The sequence below is a fragment of the Xiphias gladius genome, chromosome 14 (genome assembly GCF_016859285.1).
Source record: "Xiphias gladius isolate SHS-SW01 ecotype Sanya breed wild chromosome 14, ASM1685928v1, whole genome shotgun sequence".
Classification (NCBI taxonomy): domain Eukaryota; kingdom Metazoa; phylum Chordata; class Actinopteri; order Istiophoriformes; family Xiphiidae; genus Xiphias; species Xiphias gladius.
The window spans coordinates 18,174,793-18,196,408 of NC_053413.1; the positions used below are offsets into that span (position 1 = coordinate 18,174,793).

At 42.5% G+C, this 21,616-nt stretch overlaps 1 protein-coding gene across 7 annotated transcripts; it reads left to right on the forward strand.

Moving 5' to 3' along the window:
• The first annotated feature begins 259 nt into the window (after window positions 1-259).
• Window positions 260-10,887, forward strand: gata6 (GATA binding protein 6). 7 transcript variants are annotated; one of them, XM_040143464.1, is made up of 8 exons: window positions 260-366; window positions 5,552-5,753; window positions 6,481-7,386; window positions 8,045-8,217; window positions 9,083-9,208; window positions 9,321-9,408; window positions 9,509-9,597; window positions 10,127-10,887. In XM_040143464.1, the coding sequence occupies exons 3-8, from the start codon at window positions 6,540-6,542 to the stop codon at window positions 10,286-10,288; spliced, it is 1,485 nt and encodes a 494-aa protein (XP_039999398.1). In that variant the 5' UTR covers window positions 260-366; window positions 5,552-5,753; window positions 6,481-6,539; the 3' UTR covers window positions 10,289-10,887. The 7 variants fall into 7 exon arrangements, with proteins under 7 accessions (XP_039999398.1, XP_039999403.1, XP_039999400.1 ...); XM_040143466.1 differs by having other exon boundaries at window positions 311-366; window positions 5,695-5,753; XM_040143465.1 differs by having other exon boundaries at window positions 321-366; window positions 5,555-5,753.
• The last annotated feature ends 10,729 nt before the right edge of the window (window positions 10,888-21,616 follow it).

Sequence of the window (21,616 nt, forward strand, 5' to 3'; positions counted from 1 at the left end):
CGTTCAGCACATGCCGCTGACGGGGAGTGTGATGGCGCGGGATTTGTTAGCAGCCACCTCCAGAAAACCTGCTTCCAACACCGACTTCCACACACACACGCACGCACGCACGCACACACACACACACACACGCACACGCCCTCGGTAGACGGAGGCAGGTGAGCGGGGCGTTACCTCGTGGGCGAGCAAGGACGGTGCGTGTCCACAACGACAAAGGTTGCTTTTTACACCTGTCACGGCCCCGTTTAATCATCTACCACTTCAAACAGGAGAGTCTGACGCTCGCGGCCTCCCAGCAGCCTTTGCTCCAGCAGCTCTGGACAGGCTGCCGTTCAGTGGAGGACGAGGGGAAACAGACCTGTGCAGGTATAAAACTTAACTGTGTGCTCCATTAAAAAAAAAAATAATAAAATAAAAAAAAAAATACTGCAGGTCAGTGCTTGGAAGGCTCCAGCAGCAGGACGTGGAGGTAGGCTAATAAATACGCAGAAACAGCTCTCACAGGTGCTGCGGCTAATTTAACATTAGGGGACATTCACAGCCTTTCATCATAAACCCATCTGGATTGAACTGATCTGAGGCGTCTTGTACTCATTAACACATTTACAAGGAAGAAGGGAAACGGTGCTGTGAACCTGTTGCGTCGACGTTTCCCTCTTCTTTTCTCTTTTTTCTCAGTTTCACGGGGCCTAAACTTTTTTTGGTCCGAGCTGTACAAACCAAAGTTTAGATCTGATTTTCTTTCAGGTCATGCTGCCTGGCAGTGGCTCGGCACATATCATATAGGGATATTTACACTTGTTATATGTAAGCTCGTAGTAACTAATTGATTTATTGATTTTTTTTTTTTTTTTTTAAATTATGCCACGTTTAAAAAGATAGTATTTCATAATCATTGACTTCAGGGGGATCTCCAATTACATGATCCACAATAAGTGTATTTTTCATTCCAGCAGAGACACTATTTATTTATATTTAATGAATATTTTATTTTGAATCTACATTTTTCAGTGTCTTTATTTATTTATTTCTTTTAGAAAATAATCTTTACCTTAAATTGACCTTTTAATATCTGTAGAGTTTACAGCTGCACAAGTCACTTACAACAAACCACAAACGTGTCGAATAATGTATTTTTTGTTGCCCAGTTAAGTTAGTTAAGTATCCGATGACCCATTTTAGAATGGGACCAGGCTTCGACCCTTTTTGATGTGACAAACAAAAAAGCACTGATCGGTGTATAAAAGACTGTATTATTTAAAAACCATTATGCAAAAAATATGTGCAGTGCGTATTAATCTCAATCAAATCCATATATACTGTGTTCACAGAAACCTGCCTGTCCCCATCTAGGTAAATAAAGTAGGTTGCAGTATTAAGTGTGGCAATAGCAGTTATACAAGTGAAGCTGATCGAAAATCGTTATTTTAGTGGAAATTTACCCCCCCCCCAAAAAAAGCAATTTTGTTTCGATGTATCGAGGCATTATAGTGCAAACGTCTCCCCTTAAATAGAAAAATTATGTCCCCAAAATCAAATTTTAAATGTTAATCCTCCGTCATAATTAAAGGTCTGTTACAACACTTTTTCTTTCTTTCTTTTTTTTTTTTTTTTTTACATGTAGCTACAGTCACTTCTCATTTATCATGATCGAGGCATTTTCGTGTACAGGGCGGGTTAAATGTCCACGACACCTTTTATTATCCTATGTAACAAGAGAGCAGAAAACAAACCTGGACCTCAGTGGCTTTTTCGCCGAGCTACAAAACACACCGACGAGCAACCATGGCAATTATGAAATTTAAAAAAAATAATAATGAAATAATAATTCAAAAAAAAGGCACACAATAATCCCCACGTTACACTCACCGACATTACTGAGGAATCACACTGGGTAATGCCGTGATATCAATCCTGGCTTTTGCCGAAGACCCTCTGGAACCCAGCGGTGTCCGTGCTCCTCGTTATCTCCGGAGCATCGCGCATGCTGCAGCAGTGCCGGCTAATCGGGAGCAGGCTATAACAAGTGCTGGAGTGCTGGAGATAATCATTATCAAGTCGGTACATAAGGCACTGACACCTGAAGAGGGTCGGCCATTAGCCTGTACACCTTCGGAAAGAAACAAACATTATTCAGATAAAACTGTAGCTGGGGGGGGGTCAAGAAGAATAAAACTGGGATCATTTTATAAGGAAAAAGAAGCTTTCGATTTCAAATAAATGCCATGATTTATTAGATTTTGCATCATGATCATGATCATAATAATAATAATAATAATAATAATTGTTTCGTTTAGTTTTATTCCAACTTAACTAATATTGCTATAATATTCGTACTATATTTTAATATGAGTGGGCCCCAAGACTCCATTTAGAATTTAAATATGATCATTTATTTATCATATTTGAAAGCGATTTAATGTTATATTTGACTATATTCTCCTTATTCTTACTCTGAGGCTATCAGCAGCAGCATAGTAGTGGGCCTATTAGGCTACAGTTACAAGATGTATCAATTTTAATGGGCATTTTCCAGTTCAATTTGTGATAACGATAATTAGATTATCGGCCTGCCTCTCTCTCCACAGTGGCTGCCATTCACGCAGGCCCACGGTGTCTGACCGTGTCCGGATAAATGTGGAGACAGGGCGGCGTCCTGCCACTTCTCCTCCCAGGCTCCGTGTGTCAGAGAAGCACACTTTGACACGACTGCAAAAACACCTCATTCATCAACTCCAGGCTCCGCGGCCAGCGAGCAGGAATGGGGTGGGGTGGGGTGGGGGTAGGGGTGGGGTGGTGCAGCGGCAGAAAAAAAAAAAAAAATAACAACAGGATTTTGTATTCTAGCACCTCCCTGACAACCGCTCACGGAGACGAGGCGATGAGAGAGACAGTAGCTCATGGTTTGGATACTCCCTCTGATTTCCAAAACAAAAAAAAACAAAAAAACAACCCCCCCCCAAAAAAAAAACCCATAAAAAACTCAGTGTGTCCGCGCGAGTAAAAATAACCCGTCCCCAAAAATGAATCCAAATGAGCAGAAGCTTATAAATGGAACTTAGAACATACCGGATGGACTTCAGTTCGTCGCCGTGTCCGGGACCCAGATAGACGCGCATGACCCACACAGACATAGAACCGTGGTATCTAACGGTTGGACATTTAGAGCAGCCGGAGTAGTTTTATAACAGTGGCAGAGGCACCGTGGTCCGGTCGAGTTTTAGCAGCAGCAGCAGCAGCAGCAGCAGCAGTGAGGCCTAACTGTGCTGCTGCAGCAGCAGCAGCAGCAGCAGCAGCAGGATTGTGCCTCAACGCCTACACGAGTTAATGCTGCGTTTCTTTCCTGCTTAGATTTACACCTCATTCAACAATTGGCCCCACAAAAAGAAGAACCGACATAGTTACACATATGCCCAAAATAATGATAATAATAATAAAGTAAATGTCTATATTAATACTATAACTGCATAATGGAGTTAAGAATAGGAATTATGGACATACAAACAGTGATGGTAGCGGCAATAGTGGGTGTAATAATAATAACAGTTGTAATCAAAGCAGTGGCAGTGGTATTTGTTGTTATAATATTATTATTATAATATTACAATTTTTTGGAATATATCATTAATATATTAGCAACAGGAATATTAAATTGTTGAGTCCAGCTCTGTGGCTTCAAGTACAGTCTAGACTGTGGTAGTAGTAATATTAGTCATTTAGCAAAACTAAGAATCAGAAGTGACTGGTAACCAATCGTGGAGTACGGGTCTCTGCAGCTCCCAGTGCAGACTGTAGCGGTGGTGCTGGTATCAGGCTCGCAGCAGTGGCAATAGCAGCGCTGAGTAGTAGTGGTAGTGGCAGTACTAGTAATAATATTTATAAGAGCAGTAATGGGATTATTAATCATCACTGGCGCACTTTGCAGTGACCTATTAGTAGTAGCAGTAGTGATATAAATATCGGAGTACTCCAGTCTGCTGTGTTTGGTGGCAGTGGTGGCGGCGGTAGAGCTGCTGGTCGTGGCGGCGTCCTCCGCAACTCACAGCCTGTAAGTGCTCGGCTATCTCCCGTCCAGACCAAATGTAAACAGACGCGAATGACCCGCTGAGTGGTTGTGAGCGTGACGGACCCGGGGACTGTCCGCGAGCCCCCCGCGCGCGCGCGGGGGGGGACCTGCGAACGAGCGAGTGATTCAATTGGCACCTGGGCCACTTTTGATCACTTCACTCAGCGCCATGTATATTCGGGGCTGAGCGAATCACGGCGCTTCAAAGCGGAGCCGTTCACGTGCGGCGGGGCGGCAGGAGACGGTGCCGGGAGTTTGTGCGTGTGCGCAGGTGAAGCCGTTTAATCCTGGACGAAAGCGTCTGGCTTAAATAAACTAATTAGGGGGAGATGTGTCGATCACCGCGCTGGGTATAGAGAATAAACAAAGAGGAAGACATTGGCCCCAAATCAAGACTTTGCACCAGGGGCCCTTGAATAAATACCAACGACTACTTTTTTTTCCCCCATGAGAGAAAATATGTGGAATTAGTTGACTAATATTCTTCAACCGATCTACGCGACGATCCATATCCCCAGCGGCACCGCGGAGCTGGTGGTGTAGCCGTGGGTTCGGTCTGCAGATACAAATCGAAAAGAACCTTCAGTCGCCCCGAAATTAAATTTCGTCTGAACAGCCCAGTATTAGGCGCAATTGGCAGCCAGTGGTGGGGGAAGTACTCGGATACTTCACCTCAATAAATACAGCAACACAACAGGGTAAAAACACTCCATGACAAGTAAAAGTCCCTGCTTTCAAAATCTGGGGTAACACCAGCAAAATGTAGGAAAAGTAGAGGTATTATTTTTCACGCAGGAGACGTATATGATCTCACTGGGTTATTTGTTAATGATGCTGATGTAGCGTTGCACTGTTGCGGCTGAGCTGGGGCCTGTACGTGACTACGTTTTTGGCAGTTTAACTGAGTAACGATTTGTCTTATTCCGCACATGATTGTCTTGTATGTAACTGTCTCGGTTGTAGCTGTAGCTGTCAGATGAATGTTTTGGAGTGCGAAGCACATTTCCCTTTGAAATGTGGTGAAGTATAAAGGAGCACAAAAGCCAAAGCACTGGAGCAAAGTACATCCACCTTCAAAATAAAATTGTAGTGCTTTAGAAAAAGTGGGCCGAGTTACATTACACCACTGTGATCGGCAGGTTTTGTGTAAATGTCGGTAGGAATTTTCAACCGAAGCTATAGCAAAGCCAAAAGTAATAGTAGGAAATAAAAGGTCCCATTTGGTCCAAAATGCAAAGGGCTGGACTTCGCGCACGTGCTTAAACTCACGAGAATTGCTATTAGCGGCTGATCGGGGATCACATTTGATCAACCGCAAAGCAGAAGAGCGGGGAGGAGGCGGAGCTCCATCTCTGTCCGAGGGCATAAGTGTGGAAAACTCTCGGACGCATGATTGCATCTGCGGATTATTATGCATTTCAGACGTGATCACGTCTCCCCGTCTCTGTCCCTTTCTTTCTCTTTTCTCCGTGTGATTGATTGGAGGAGTTCACAGGCTGGCACCCCCATCGCGTTTCCCGGCGGCTCTCGGTCCACATGATTGGTCCGCCTCCTGCGGCCGCAGCCACCAGAAGCGCCTCCTCTCATAAACGTCGTCAGACCGCACTAACGTTTCCCATTACTTCCAGGAGAAGCAGCGGCTCACTATTAGGAACTTTGAGTGCGACCTATGGCACACGACTAGCAGGTATGTGGGTGAGAAGCGACTAATATCTCCTCTTTTACCCTCTGACTGTCCCTTTCTCCTTCTTGGCAAACAGCTGGTTTCAACATCTGGCGGTGGGGTGGCGAGCGCAGCAGGACCTAACCCATCATTTCGGGGTGTCGTTTTATCGCTGCAGCCTGCCTCTCGGCCCTTATCTGTTTCGGGTCTTATCAAACGGTTATCTCTTTTTGCCGTGAAGACATATTGCGTTTTGTTTCCTATCTGTTATGTGTGTGTGTGTGTGTGTGTGTATGAACTTGTGTGTTTCTGTGTGTGTGTGTGTGTGTGTGTGCGCGCGCGCGCGTGTGTGTGTGTGTGTGTGTGTGTGTGTGTGGGAGGACAGGGATTTGACACGGATGGATCCGTGCCTCTTAAGAGCTCTCGATGGGAGAATGGCAGTCACTGTGGACTGGTTGTGTTTTATTGGACTTAGCGATGACACAGAGTTAGTGAACATATACTCCGGTTCACGTTTTACTCGCGTTTCCACTGTGGCTGCTCCCTCCAAGATGAAAAAACACTGTGTGTCCGAGTTGGATTTGCGTTTTTCCAAAACATTGGCGAGTTTCTATCCAGATTTTTTTGGGACACGTTTTGAATTCGGTTGCCCAGAACTCCACATGAGTGTATTTTCCCCGATTTCCTAACTGTTCCCACTCATTTTTCTCTCTGTCTTTTTTTTTTTTTTTTTTTTTTTTTTTTTTTATAGGGTAGACTACTCCCTGACCATTTTTATTAACCACAACGGTGTATGGAAAGTGCTCCTGGATGGACCTGGGCGAAAACAGCTGGTCCATGGTCAAGCGAGAAGTATCCAGCAGCCCAGGGTCACCGGCTGAGCAGACCTACCTGCCCGGTGACAGCAGGAGGGACGGTCCCACCTCGGAGGAGCTGAGGACACCTCCGAGCGAGCTTGACGCACTGGGGCACCGCCGCTCCGACGGCAGATCACTACACTCCTACGTTCACTTCGGACACCATAACAACACCCTGACCACTACCGAGGACATCCCGCTGTTTACGGATTTAGACCAGGGCAGCAAACTCGTCCTCTCCAGCGGAGCGCACAAGGCGAGCTTGCTGGTGGACCCGACCGACATGTACCAAACACTGGCCATCGCCGCAGCCCAAAGCCAGACTGGATATGATTCCTCCTCTGGTGGTTACATGCACTCCAACCCCAACTCTCCCGTGTACGTGCCTAGCTCCCGGGTGGGCACCATGATACCCAACCTTTCGTATCTGCAGGCCAGCGGTTCTGTGCAGCCCAGCCACGCCGTCTCCAGCCACTCGGTCTGGTCGCAGTCCGCCCCGGAGAGCCCTTCATACAGCACCGGGAGCCCGCACACCTCCAGCCGGTTCCACTATCCTCCAAGCCCGCCCATGAATAACGGGACGCCGAGAGACACCGGCTACACTAACACGCTGAACGTGAGCAACAGAGACCAGTACGGCCTCTCTCGGCCCCTCAGCGGGACCTACCCGAGTCCATACTCTCCTTATGCACCGCAGCTCTCCCAGCTGCCCTCGCCTTGGTCCGGGGGACCTTTCGATAACACGATGCTGCACACCTTGCAGAGCAGAGGCGCGCCCTTGATCCGAGGACCAAACGGAGGTAAGACAAAATCCGAAGATTGGTGGGGAGAGGGTGACACATGGTGATGGACTAGTTTTCAGTCCCCCTGTCTGAGATGGAAAAAAAAATTGTTTCAGGAAAAAGTCCTTTAATCAGACATGCAACTGCTGAAGTGCCTTTAGACAAGGTTTGAAACTCCAGGGCGCTTTTGTGTCAGAACCTGGTCTCCCTGTGGAGGCCAAAGCTCAAAATATCAAAAAGAATTTAACCGAACTATATTTAATAAAGAACCACAAAAATATTCTTCACATATTGAAAATTGTGCTGGATTTGGCCTGAGGGACCATGCGTGTGTCAGCCCCGCAAGAAAATTAGGCCTATTTCTGTGCGCAGACCAACAGCTGGCCAAATTATGTATACCCATAAAATATAAAAAACAAAATCCCATAGGCATTCAAGCAACATTTTCACACAATATAAATAAAGTGGAGGCGTGTCTGATTTCTAAGTCTTCATTTTAATATAATAATACCATGTTTACCTTTTAAATAATTATTTTACCACATGAAATCCGTGGATCTGATATAATCTGCTTCTCCTGACATATGTCCGCGAAATCGTGCGAACATAGCAGCAAATCGACAGATTTCCAGGCATAAAAGTTGTACTCCCCGCTGATTTAAGTCCCTCTTTTTAGTTCCAGATATTCTCGACGACATGGGCGAGAGCAGAGAGTGCGTCAACTGCGGCTCCATCTCCACGCCGCTCTGGAGGCGCGACGGCACGGGACACTTTCTCTGCAACGCCTGCGGCCTGTACAGCAAAATGAATGGGCTGAGCAGGCCATTAATTAAACCGCAGAAACGGACGGTAAGCAAAAGGGGGCCCACTTAAGCGCCCGATTTCCTGCCTAATTGCCCCAAACACTGGCCGAAGGTTACCGCCGATGATATTTCTAGTATCTAATGCTCTACATTGACATCTAGCCCTTAGTTCAGATTCGGCTTTATTCCAATACATTTGTCCCATTTTGTCGTCACGATTCATCGTGTACAACGGGCAGAGATCCGTTCGTGACACACATCGCACAGCACGGAGCGTAGCAAAATGGATGACATCCTTTGGCACATTAACCACAAATATTAATTTCTCAGTCAACAATAACTGAATAACTCAGTCACAGAAACTAAATTGATGCAGGATTGGAAGAGGGGTTGTTTTGGCAAATGTCTCATAATTTGGTTTTAACAGAATCGAAAGCTCCGATTTAATGGGATTAAAATCACCCACACACGTATCTCATCAGGCACTTCGTCTGTCACTCACTCTATTCAGTGCTTCCGTTGGGTAATTAAATCTAAATAGGCGACAGAGGGGCAAATGTTTTCCTGGTGCCAACGTGCGCAGCATTACGCACAGGTTTTCCTAGGAAATCAAATGTCAAGTATGGACCCCTTGAAAATTAACATCCTGTGAAAAGCCCGTGCGTAAAAGCCAGCTAAATTGAGAGCATAATAGGACCTGTATTATTGTTAGGAAATAGGTGTGAACGGTCGAATTGTAATTCAATTAGTGGAGTGTGGCTTTCACTTTAAAAACTTTTTTTTTTTTTTTAAACTTGTGACAAAGACTCCCAAATTATTTCGGCTTGACAAATCTGTGAATATCAGCCTCTTCTAAGAAACGCTCAAATGTGATTATAATAATTGATCATATGTTGTGTTTCTATCACCAGTCAACGTCCAGAAGAATCGGCCTGTCCTGTGCCAACTGTCAAACCAGTACGACCACTTTGTGGCGCAGAAATGCCGAGGGGGAGCCGGTGTGTAACGCATGTGGGCTCTACACAAAATTACACGGGGTGAGCCGAGATTTTGTTTCACATGTCTTTCCACTTCTAATAGCCACTTGGACCAATCAGTGCATCGCAAATCAATAGAATGAATGGTCTCCAAAAATGATCCAATCTGCAGGTACCTCGGCCGCTCGCCATGAAGAAAGAGGGAATTCAGACAAGAAAAAGAAAACCGAAAACACTGAATAAAACAAAGGGATCCTCTGGTGAGTGACTGATAATGCTTGTTGCTCTGCGTGTGAATAAATATTATCAGGGTGTTGCTTGTTCAAATATGATCTTAACAACACACTTTATGTTTTATAGCAAATAACAACTCTGTCTCTATGACTCCCACATCCACCTCTTCATCCAATTCAGAAGACTGCTCAAAAACCAGCTCTCCCTCTGGACAGGTAAGACTTTTAATTTTTATATTTAATTCATATATCCTCTGCTCCTTTCGAATTCCAAACAGCACATACATTATAATTGCCCACTTAAGTGCACAGGAGTTTAGGAGTTTAAATAAAACCTGATCAAATGTAAGGCTATAAATACTGGAAAATACCATCCTTTCAGTTATTTTAAATGTCAAACTTTGTCCATGACGCATCCTCGAGGTTGAATATTTTGTTGTGAAAGCATTGTAGCCTCAGCTACAGCAGGTGTTTTGGTAAAAATGTCACATGCAGGCTGACTGATGCTTTGTGCTGATGACAGATGTGTCAGCGTAGTATTACAGTAAAATGAGCTTCACATTTCTAAGGATCTGGTGCTTTTTTTTCTCCAGCTGTTTAATTCAATCGGCTTCTCAGTCCCAAAACCAAAAATGAATAATACTCCAAATGGCGGCAAATGACTAATTTATACAAGAAACGTCTGCTTTTCAAACACACTCAGGCTAATATTGCAGGTTTTTATTTGCTCTGATTTGCTCTGCAGGTCAGTTCGTCTGTGCTGTCCAGCTCGGGGGAGGGAGCAGGCTCGGGCTCAGCGGTGAAGTACCCGGCACAGGACGGCCTATACACCAGCGTGGGCTTGACCCAGCCATCAGATGTAGCTTCAGTGAGGGGTGAACCCTGGTGCCCCATGGCTTTAGCTTGAACGTTTAAATCTTTTTGGGAGGAAAGCAATCCCTGACCCCTTCCGTCTGGATGCTATTTAGTGTGGAAGTATTCGGGGGCAATGTTTGTTTCCTTCCTTGCAGCTGAAACAAGAAGAGTCGGACAGGGGGAAAAGAAGGGTGAGACCACCTTATGCTGCAAGCTTGAACCGAGATTGGAATATCTGGGATTTGTTTCCAGATTGGTGAGGGGGATCTTGTTGCCTTAAAAAAACACAAAAAAAAAAAACAAAGGGAAATGTCAGGCCAGACGATCAATCAGGTGGCCGGCTGTGGATGGTTTCTGGACCTGCCATGCACTCGATCTCTCCCATCCATGGCACAGAACCAGATCTGGGTTCTTAAAAGAAAGCCATCATGTACATAACGGATTTCCTCTCTGATTGGATACTGGCGCTTCATAAAGCGCCATACTCTTTAAGGACATTTAGATTCTCTTTTTCTTTCCGCAACTGGAATCATGCAACGAGTGCCAACACAACTTTTATGAATCAAAAGAAGAAAATATTTATAAATCTTCCATTGTTGAAAACATGGCTATGATTGTTAATAAAGATATCACTATAGAGTAGAAGTTAAACCATTCTGATGTCTTCTTTTCTATTTTTTTTTCCTTTATGAGTGGTTGTTAGTAGTACAGTAGTGTTGAATCTGCACATGTTTTCCACTGAAAGCTCTTACTGTATTTGACTGAAACTAGCTTGGTTTAAACAGGGTATAAATGACTATGTCATCTAGTGTTTTGTTTAATTATTTACTAAAAATTGAAATAATCAACTCCTTCGGGCTAATTTCTGATACTGAGACACTGTCAGCTGTTGGGTAGCATTAAGGTACTTCTCTTAACGCAGAGCTACAAAAACTGTTTTGCATGTCGAGCAGTTAGATGGCTTTTTTGAACAAAGCACATCCAGAATGGCTGTGAGCCTACTGACCTTTATGTTACAAGACATAAACTGCAAAAGAAAGACTGTTGGCTGCACTGCCTGACTCACTATAAACTGTATACCTTTCACATTGCAAGCATGTACTGTTGCATCATTTTTATACCAAAATTAGACCAAAGTGGAGAGTGAGGTCACCTCTGAACAAATTCATGTTACTTTGATGACTTTGACCAATCACAGTGAGGATTAAAAGGGGTGTAACAGCGCAGCAGTTTGACATGATAAGGTGTTAAAGGGGACAATGACAAAAATAAATAAAGAAGCGAACAGTTTATATTAGAATATAACATAACATTTTCTTTAAAGTGCACCCTCATTGTGGCAAGAATTTGAATTTACAGCAGAATGGGTGGCATGCAGAATCAAAAATTTGAGAGGTATGTTTGATTTTTCACCCTCTGTGTCTCCACGTCCTCCAGCTGTGGTGTGGGTGGAGTCTCAAAAAGCCATTTCAGGCCACAAAACAACCACGGGGAGATTCAACCCTGAAGGGAATCCGATGAGTTAGAAACTTGGCGTAAAGAGGGTTATTTCTTATTTTTATTTTCATTTTTTCTTTCACAACTTGCACCATCCAAAAAGGGCATGTCATTCATTCTTCACTGGACTTATTTATTTTTTTGAAATATCGTGTTTATTTTAGCACCATTTTTTGTTGTTTTATTTTTTTTTGTGGAACATTATAAGAAATTATTTTTATTTAATTTCAGTCCAATAAATTGTTCTGGTTGATGCAAATGAATTTACAGTTACCCTGTGTTTTTAAAAAAGAGCATCAGTGTGGAAAGAACTGTGTTCTTGCATAATATAAATATTACTCAGGCATACTTTTGTATGAGGCAATCACAGCTTTTACACCCCACTTCTCCCAGGCTAAAGAAAGAGGGCTTCTCAAATTTTTTTCATGCTTGGAAAAAGGAAAGTCAAGATCAGCTAATGCAAGTCAAGGGAAGATCTGTGCAATGAGAAAGAAAACAATTTATGCTCCATTTTCAGACATATATCCCACCTAAATGTTTCAAAAGATGACACCTCGAATCAAACAATTTCAGTGTTTTCTGGGTGGTTTGCTTCCACACTGCTTATGTTTCATTGAAGCAAGCCTTTATTCTTCTTGACAGCTTTTTTACTTAAGATTTTTCTCCTCTGCGAGCCCCCGAACGCTCAAAGCAAAATCCACTTTCCTGTGTCCTCTTGAACCAGCAGCTCAAAGTACCTGTCACAATGTTTACTGTACTTAAGGGAATATGGTGTGTGAGTAATGCCACATGAAAAGATTTTTAGAGATGGTTAAGATTAATGTCTCGGCTTGTCGTTATCTGTCTGCTCTTTCACATATTGATTTAGCTGAGTTTATTGAGTGTGGAGGAATGTGCTACAGTGCACAACAGCCACATCCACAGTTTGGACATGAACGCTGTTATTGCACTTTTTTCTTCTACTTTTGCAGAGGATCACATTTTTGACATTTGACTGGAAGGATACAGTCACTGCCATTTGTTTCAGCTAAAGACGGTTTATCAAACACTTGTATTTTTTTTCATTGTTAGGGTTACTGGTGTAGAGTGTGACTGCAAATGGCAAATGGAAATGTTTGGCATGTGGTCATTTTGTGCTAGGTGTTGTATAAAACCCAATTTGTACACCGAGACCACCAGGCACTAAGTCCTTGAGCTTCCAAGCAGATAAATTACAAAACCACCATTAGATATGTAAATGCAAACTAGTGTTAAACTCAAAACACGAGCAAATATTTATAGGTTTCTTAATTTATGATGTGGTCCTACCTTGGCACTGTCTGACTGGTATCCATGGTGCTGCGAGGGAGGAAATATAAACACAACAGCACAGAATTCCTCCCTGGGCTCTCATCTGGATAGATGTTCACAGAGCAGAGGGTCACATCAACCACCACATTCACACAAATTGATGCAAACTGCAAGCTTACAGTTATTATCTGTGAGAGCGACGGTGAGGATCATGAATGATGTTTGTCATAGAGTTGCAGCTTTGGAAGAGAACAGGGAATTCTGTCCAAATAAGTGATCAAAAGCTGGAAAGAGGGGGAAAGAGATAGGACGGCTGAGACAGACGTAGACAGACCAAGAGGGAGAATATAGAGATCTTGATGGCTGCGCAGGGTTGAAAGTCCTCCCAAAGTAAACAGTGCAGGCTAACCCAACAGGAGCAGCAGACTACAGGCCCCAGGGCTGTTTGGCCATGGGGCAGCAGCACAGTATGGCCCAGTGGCTCCCTCAGGAGATGCCTGTTGATCTTTCCATGTTGCCTTTCAAAGGAGACCACTGCTGGCCCAGCCTCCGGAAGAGATGGGATCTCTGACTCAGCCCTTTTGGGTTTCCTCGACAGACACGGGGGCACATTCTGGGAGAAAAAAAACACTTAAAAACATGATAGCTGTGCTGCTTTTGGAGTCTTTTTAGATTTGGAGTACCATCAAAAGACCACTAATGGAAAGTGTGTTTGTGTATATAAACCTTTTATTGTTCTGGATTATTATTCTGTGATTTTTTTTTTATCACCTTGTCAGATTCATAGAAAGCCAAACTGTGCTTTCAAAGCTATGTCCTCAGAGCATTTGCCCACTCAGTTAGCTTCTTTGGTAAACATATCAACAACTTCATTAGGAACTCCCCCACCCTTGTCATAAACTCTCACAGTTTTGCTCACACGGAGTTTGTCACACACTAGGGGAACTTTCAGTTCTAAATAATAAGTGACAATGATAAAGTCAATCCCTCTCTCTCTAATAATAAAACGGCAGTAAATAAGACACACTGTTGTGAAAAACAAATGACAGTGAAATGGCTCCACTCAGTGTAGAGATGACATCATATAGATACATATAGTCAGTGTTACACATCACAGTAACAGTGGGAGTGTGTTCAGGGAAGGCTGGGTGTTGGAGCGAATGACACTTCTGGCGGAGAAAATGAAAATCACAGGGTGAGACACAAGCCCTTAGCCTGACTCTGAGTGTAAATGAGTTTGCCTGTGTATGTGTGTGCATGCATGTGTGTGAGTGTGTCATAAGGGGTTGCCAGGAAGTTGTCAGGAATGGGACTTAATGGGAGGAAATATTTAATGCTGAAAGTGGAGGAAAAGACAAAAAGGAAAGAGTGTTGTTATGATGAAAAAAAAGAAAAGTTCCTTGACAAGCTACAACCCTTTAACCTGAGAGTGAATCAGAAGCTACACCCCTTACAGTACCAGGGAAAAAGCAGTCACACTCAAAACGTCATTTACTGAATTACTTCTAACTCGAAGTTCACTTGAAAAGTTACAGAAATGGCTTCAGACGACATTTTTATGATTAAAGAGTTGATATGTTCCAATGCTTTTCTCAATTGAGGGGCTAAAGCAAATATTGCATTAACTGTTTTAACTGTTTAGGAATTACAGCCATTTTTATAAATAAGTCCCTAATTTTCAGAGGCTCAAAAGTAATTGGACAAACTAACGTAATTATTAATATAAGGATCATTTTTAATACTTGGATGGAAATCCCTTGCTGTCAATGACTGCCTGAAGTCTGGAACCTATGGACATCACCAAATGCTGAGTTTCCTCCCTTGAGATGCTTTGCCAGGCCTTTACTGCAGCCACCTTCAGTTGCTGCTTGTTTTAGGGTCTTTATGCCCTCACCTTTGTCTTCAGGAAGTGGAAAAAACATGCTCAGTTGGGTTTAGGTCGGGTGACTGACTTTGCCATTGAAGAGTATTCAATGTATTTGCCTTGAGAAACTCTTGTGTTGCTTTAGCAGTATGTTTTGGGTCATTATCCATCTGTACAGTCATTCACCATCCTATTGGTTTTGCAGCATTTGGCTGAATCTGAGCCGATAGTATAGCCCCATACACTTCAGACTTCTTCCTGCTACTTCTATCAGCCGCCACATCAACAATAATCACCAGTTACCCTGTTCCATTGGCAGCCATACGTGCTCATGCCATAACACTGCCTCCATCATGTTTGACGGATGATGTGGTATACTTGAGATCATGAGCCATTCCTCTTCTTCTCCAAACTCTTCTCTTCCCATCATTCTGGTACAAATTAATCTTGCTTTATTCTGCCTAAAGAATCTTGTTCCAGAACTGGGCTGGCTTGTTTAGAGGTTTACTGGCAAAAACTAATCTGGTCTTTCTGTTCTTGGGTGTTAGCAGTGGTTTGCACCTTGTGGTAAACCCTCCGTATTTACATTCACGAAGGAGTCTCTTGATGTAGACTTTGACAATGATACGCCTACCTCCTCGAGAGGGTTTTGTTCTTGGCTCGATGTTGTGAAGGGTTTTTCTTGACCAAGGAAACAATTCTGTGATCATCAACTTTAGCTGTCTTCCCTGGCGTTCCAGGCCCTTTGGGGTTGCTGAACTCGCCAGTACAGTCCTCCTTTTTTGAAAAAGTAATAGATTGTTGATTTGACACTCCTAAAGTTTCTGCCATCTGTCTGATAGGCTCGTATTGTTTTTTCAGCCTAATGACGTCACCTTCATTTGCACCGACACGTCTTTGGACCGCATATTGAGAGTTCCCATGAACAGGTACCAAATGCAAATTCAGCAACTACAGACCTTTTATCTGCTTAGTTTGCATGAAATAAAGAGGGAACAGGCAACACCTGAATATGAAACTGATGGTCACTCAACTGCCCAATTACTTTTGAGCCTCTGAAAATGACGGACTATGTATAAAAATAGCTGTAATTCCTAAATGGTGAATGCAATACTTTTGTAAAACCCTTTAAAGTAAAGCTGAAAGTCTGCACTTCAATCACATCTTGATGACTTTTTTTCAAATCCATGGTGGAGGCGTAGAGAGGCAAAATTACAAAAATTTTGTTACCTAACTGTAACAAACTACTTACCTATATAAGGCCAAGTGGGCAATGCCGCAATCAATGACCAAACTGTTTTATGATAGTATCTCATTTTTTTATGACTTTTTTGACATCAGTTTGACAAAGTATCCAATTTGTCAAGTATTCACTGTAATGGATTAACCAAACACAGACATTCCTGTAATTCTGTAACATATCATCATACTGTATATGTCAATAATGCCATATAAAATTACATATCCTCTGAGAGAGGATTTTATCCATATTGTCCACTTCTAAATGTAAAATTTCATAAGGCACTTGTTGCTTTATACCAGGTTTTCCCCCCATCACTATACTATATGAATCAAAGCAAAACCTTGGTAGTCATTTGCGTGGTGATTAAGCAAAGCAGTTCTCCATGAGGTGGCATCCAGGCAAGGTTTGACCCTCAAACATTTTTTTTTTTTTTTAACATTTCCCTACAATAGAAATTCTATAGCCATCATCAAAAACTAGATCCTGCAGAGAAATTATACACACGTGTATTTATGCAAAAAAGATTTCTCTAATTGAACACGCCTGTTACTGTTAGCATGGAAAATGCTAACAGTGCTCTACTCTGACATGCAAGCATTAAAAAAAAAAAAAAAAAATTGTCTTGCAATTAAATGCCTGTGCTGCCAGTTAAAAAACTGGTCATGTTTTGTGTTTGTTCAATCTGTTGTTCCTCCTAAACGTACAGGCTGCTGGGAACTTTCGGCTATGAGTAGTGTGCCAAACGTGCACTTAGGCACACACACATGGTGAAGGACAGTTGTAGACAACTTGTTTTTACACAGTGTTTAAGCAGTTCTGTTTCATAAAAAAATTCTAAACAAAATTTCAGTTAAAAAAAATGATGTGTAGGATAAAGTTCTCTTTAATCAATTTTTCAAAGACACAACCCTATGCATTTCCTGTGTTTATCAACCGGTTACAGAGGTTTTTGCCAAAAATTTAGTCATATGAAAATGTCATGAAAATATTATTATTGTGACAAACTTAGATGGCAGAGACTGTGTTACAGAATGTTCAAAAACGATGCCTGAAAATAATCATACGCTGATATTTATTATTGCACCAAAAAAGGGCTGACATTGTGGCCAGGAAGCCATGTTACTACTTGTCTCGTCAACTCTTCAGTTAACTCCCCCTCAACGGTAGAAACATCTGTTTTCATGCTGTGTGTATTTGTAGGTACAAAGTAAAGTATGTAATATCTGTGACAGGCCCGGCGCAATTTGACTATCAAATCAGCCCCTGTTTCTAGACAATGCATTGCTAGTTTTGTCAGGTAAGAGTTCTGTTAATCTCTAATGGAAAAGTTATTTCATTACGAAGCCCTCTGCCTACAGGGGTCTGGGCTTTGAAACTCAGCCACTAAATCATGTAACCCATATAAGTATTTTATGTTGTTGCGATCCAAGGAGTATGCAGAGATTCTTAGGAGTTCAATTTAAGGTCACAGCTATTTCTCCTCTCCTACTAGCCCAACAGTCAGCCTTGTGTCCAAGGCGTTTTGAATTAAGTTCAGCGCGCTCGCGTATGGGAACCCGAGCTCACCGCCAAATGCAATACTTCCCGGAGTATTTCTGTCAGAACCCCGGCCTTTAAAAACAAAACAAAGTGAAATCACAGCAGGCCCGTTTTAATCAATTAAACATATGTCAACAAGCAATATGCTAATCATTGTCTCGACAGGGACAGCACATTCTCTCCTGGTGATGTACGATCAGAAGTCAATCATGATGGTGAAGGGACTTACAGACAAAACTGGGTTCAGTCTCAGTTTTTAGATAGATGAGAAATACGCTATACTGTGTTGATTACATTTTGTGAAAATAAGTGGCGCAAATCTAAAATGTCATGAAAATATAATTATTTTGGGCGGCATTTTAGGCAATGATGAACTAAACTGAGACTGATTGTCCCAGTGCGTCACTGCCAGTATCTTTATTGTTAAGGTTTGGTGACAAAACAATGAATTGAATAAGAGATTTCCATGCTCAGCCATGTACAACATGTTACATGTTTGTGTTTTTGTGTCTGTGTTTGACTTGGATGAAGAGCCAGGAGGAAACCATCCCTTCATCACTGGCAACAGTTGCTGAGCTCTAAGTTTCCAGTTTTCTCCGGGCTTCTAGAGAATCCACACAGAGTCATAGCTTTAGTCATCTGGGTCAGCCGTGGGCCATGAATTTTGATGGGTTTTTACCAGCCCCTCCTACCCAGAATGCAACGCTGTTTCTGAGTCTTTAGGACCCACACTCTCTCAGAACGAGGTATGCTTGTGTAAACACCATTTGGCTCACTGAAGTCTTGAAATGTCATAAATTTTCATCTAGAGCTCAAGATAGCAGCAGAGCCATATAGTGAGTACGGGGGGATAAATTGCAGGATGCAGCAGCCTGACGGAGGAGACCAGTGAGGCTCCTCTCTTGTCTGCTGATTGGGCAACTCTCCGCTGAGACCTCTCATGAACACTCCTGATAACCAAATGGGCATTTAAAATAAATAAAAGGCTGACGCATGGTAGGCTCCCAAACAGGAGATACAACCGCCCATTTAAATCTCACCAGCCATCGTCGTTAAACTCTGATTTTCTAACCACATTTTCACTTTTTAGAAATGAACAAAAATACTACCTACGCAAAAAAGAAAGATTCGGTTCCATATTCCTTTTGAAGTGAAATACAAGGCCTACATCTTAAGAGAAAACAACAGCTTATCGTAACTTGGGGTTTGTTTTCATAGCTTAAGCCATCACTTCTATTAGTTATGATTACACTGTACTCACTGACGTCATTGTTGACGTCACCCAACGCGGCGACATACTACAGATGAAAATAGGTGCAACAGCTCAACAATCACAGGCGGCCAGATGATCAAACAGGTTGTAAACAAACCCTCAGTTTAGTCAAATTTCCAATCCAATACAACCCCAACTGTCCTCTGTAAATATCAACCCCGGTGTCGGGGAGACTCTCAAAGGACAGCTGCTACCTCCAAGGGGAATGCCACGTGAACGATGAGGGCAACTGAGCTAGCACTACAGCTAGCAAGCTAATCTGCTTGCATGCTTACTGCCGGCTGTGGAAAGTATTATTACAGTGGGTTTTTTTATAGATCACAGTGGATGTGGCTTTGATAATGTTTTATGAGTTTTGTATTAAAACAAATATATTTCAGTAGAAATGTCTGTGTATGAAAATGTCTTTTTTTTTTTTTTTTTTGTGTCTGTCTACTACAATAGCATTAAGCTGTTTTTCTTTTCATTATCTGATGTTCTTCTAGCCAGACATTTTGAACAGAGTTGGCAGGATACTTTTGTTGGATCAAAGACCCACACGTTGAAGAATTAAAGAGAGAATTTTCTGAGAACGGGACTGTAGTGCAGAAAAGTTTTCAGAATTTGATTTTCAGCATTACAGGCGCGCTGACTTTATTACTTTATCAGTTCTACCCTCAAATAAACTGGAAGCTAATCTGGCGAAACGTCTGGCTTGTTTACATTCAATATGTCTTAAACACTCCTGTCTGTAGCTACGTTGGATCCAACCAACGTTGGACCTCGAGGCCGTGGTTCAAGCCTTGACCAGTTGGTTTGAGAGAGAAAGAGAGAGAGAGGGAGACAGGGAGTAGGAGGAAAGAGAACAAAGCACAAAGCACGTTCCACATTAAGATGTATAAAATAATAAGACTAATAATATAACTTATAATAACCAGAATAATAATCAGAATGAATATAAGACTGATAATAATAATTGAAGCAGTGCGTGTTGAGCAGGATCATGAGGGCAGTAGGTGGCCCAAAGTCACAGACTCTACAACTTCAGAGGCAGGAATAGCTGCAGAAAGTGACAGGAGGAGAGAGACGAGAAAACCACAAAGCTACGGAAGAGAGAAGAAGCTAAGTTACTAATAAGAGGGAGAGGAGGAGAGAGGAGCTCCGTGCATCATTTTATCACCAGCGATAGAACGAAAAATCACACCCAAGTTGTAATATGCTGTAATTTTGCTTTTAATAACGTCAGAAGCATAATCTGTATGAAGTCTGATGTGAACCCAGTGACTGAGCACAACAACAGAGCTGCTTCCTTGTGCTCCTCTGACCAGGCAGACCCTTTGGCTGAGGCGTCCAATTAATTATAGACGTGACTGTAAAACTTCCTGTTTTTCCCTCCTTAATTAAGCCAATCTGCCCTGCTGCTCTAAAGAGAGGAAATACCTCAAAATAGTTCCCAATTTCAGCACATTCAATTATTTTGTGCCCAGCACAGATTGCATCAGTCGTGTTAATGCACGGACCAACAATGTTTGATCAAAGGGAAATTATGTCTGTCATTTCTTCCTGCTTCGCCCCCGAATAATGTGGGAATTGTGAGGAGAGTTGGTACCCGAGATGGGCACTGCCCCACACACGGATTAGCAACTACGTGCCCTCAGTCAGGCCCATCCAACATCAATCTCTGCCTGAGATGTTTATTATTACACTCATGCGGTCACTTATTCTGAAGAGGGAGAAAAAAATTTCTGATTTATGCCTCCACTGTTACCCTTTCCTGTCCTCATTTCTGAAAACAAAATTCCAATGAATTCCTGCAGTATTAACACTAAGCAGTTATGAGGTCAAGCTTTCACTTACACTGCACAATTCAACTGGCCGGCCACAGAGCATGCACAGATATTGTTCTGTCTGGTGCAACTGTAGCTTGCTATTGCCATGTAAGCTGAGTAAAGGAATCTGCACTCAGAGCTACAAACTGACCTTGACAGCAGACACACTCCATATCTCTCTCTGCCTTTTTTCTTCATTTACACTAAATGTACGGCCAGTGCCCAAGAGCACCAAGTCAACTCAACTGTTATCACAAATGCACCACACTTGTTGAATACCTGCCAGTGTTTTTCAGAGGTGCCCTTTTCAACTCTGGACTGAAACTCACCTCCGGGCCTCACCCTCTGTGTTTTTCAGTGGGAAACAGGAAAAAGGAGGAGAAAGTGAAGACTTATGTATATGCAATACCAGGGCTGGAACATGTTAAAAGGTGGAATTTATGTGGTGTACTTTTTTTTTTTTTTTTTTAATCTGGAATTGCCGTTATTTACGAATAGAGCGTAGGGGAAGTGACAAATTCTTTCATTAGTCATAACAGGTGAATGCCATCCATTGTTCTCTGCCGTAGTGTCTCTGAGTCAGATTAGTCAGATTAGTGAGGATAGGTTGATCTATTGCAAATGACAGCACTACATCTCTATACAAGAGATATATGGAATTCATTTCTTAGTTTTACTCCATTAGCGATTATGTGTGTAATTCACCAAAAATTCTTTCTATGAACAGTATTTAGGTTAAAACTGTATATTCCAAAATCTTCCAAGCTTTGATTACAAGGAGATATCAATACACTATATGATTATACTTCATATTTATACATTTTCTTTCTGGAAGTGGGGTATTTGGTGAGAATGCAGACTTCTCT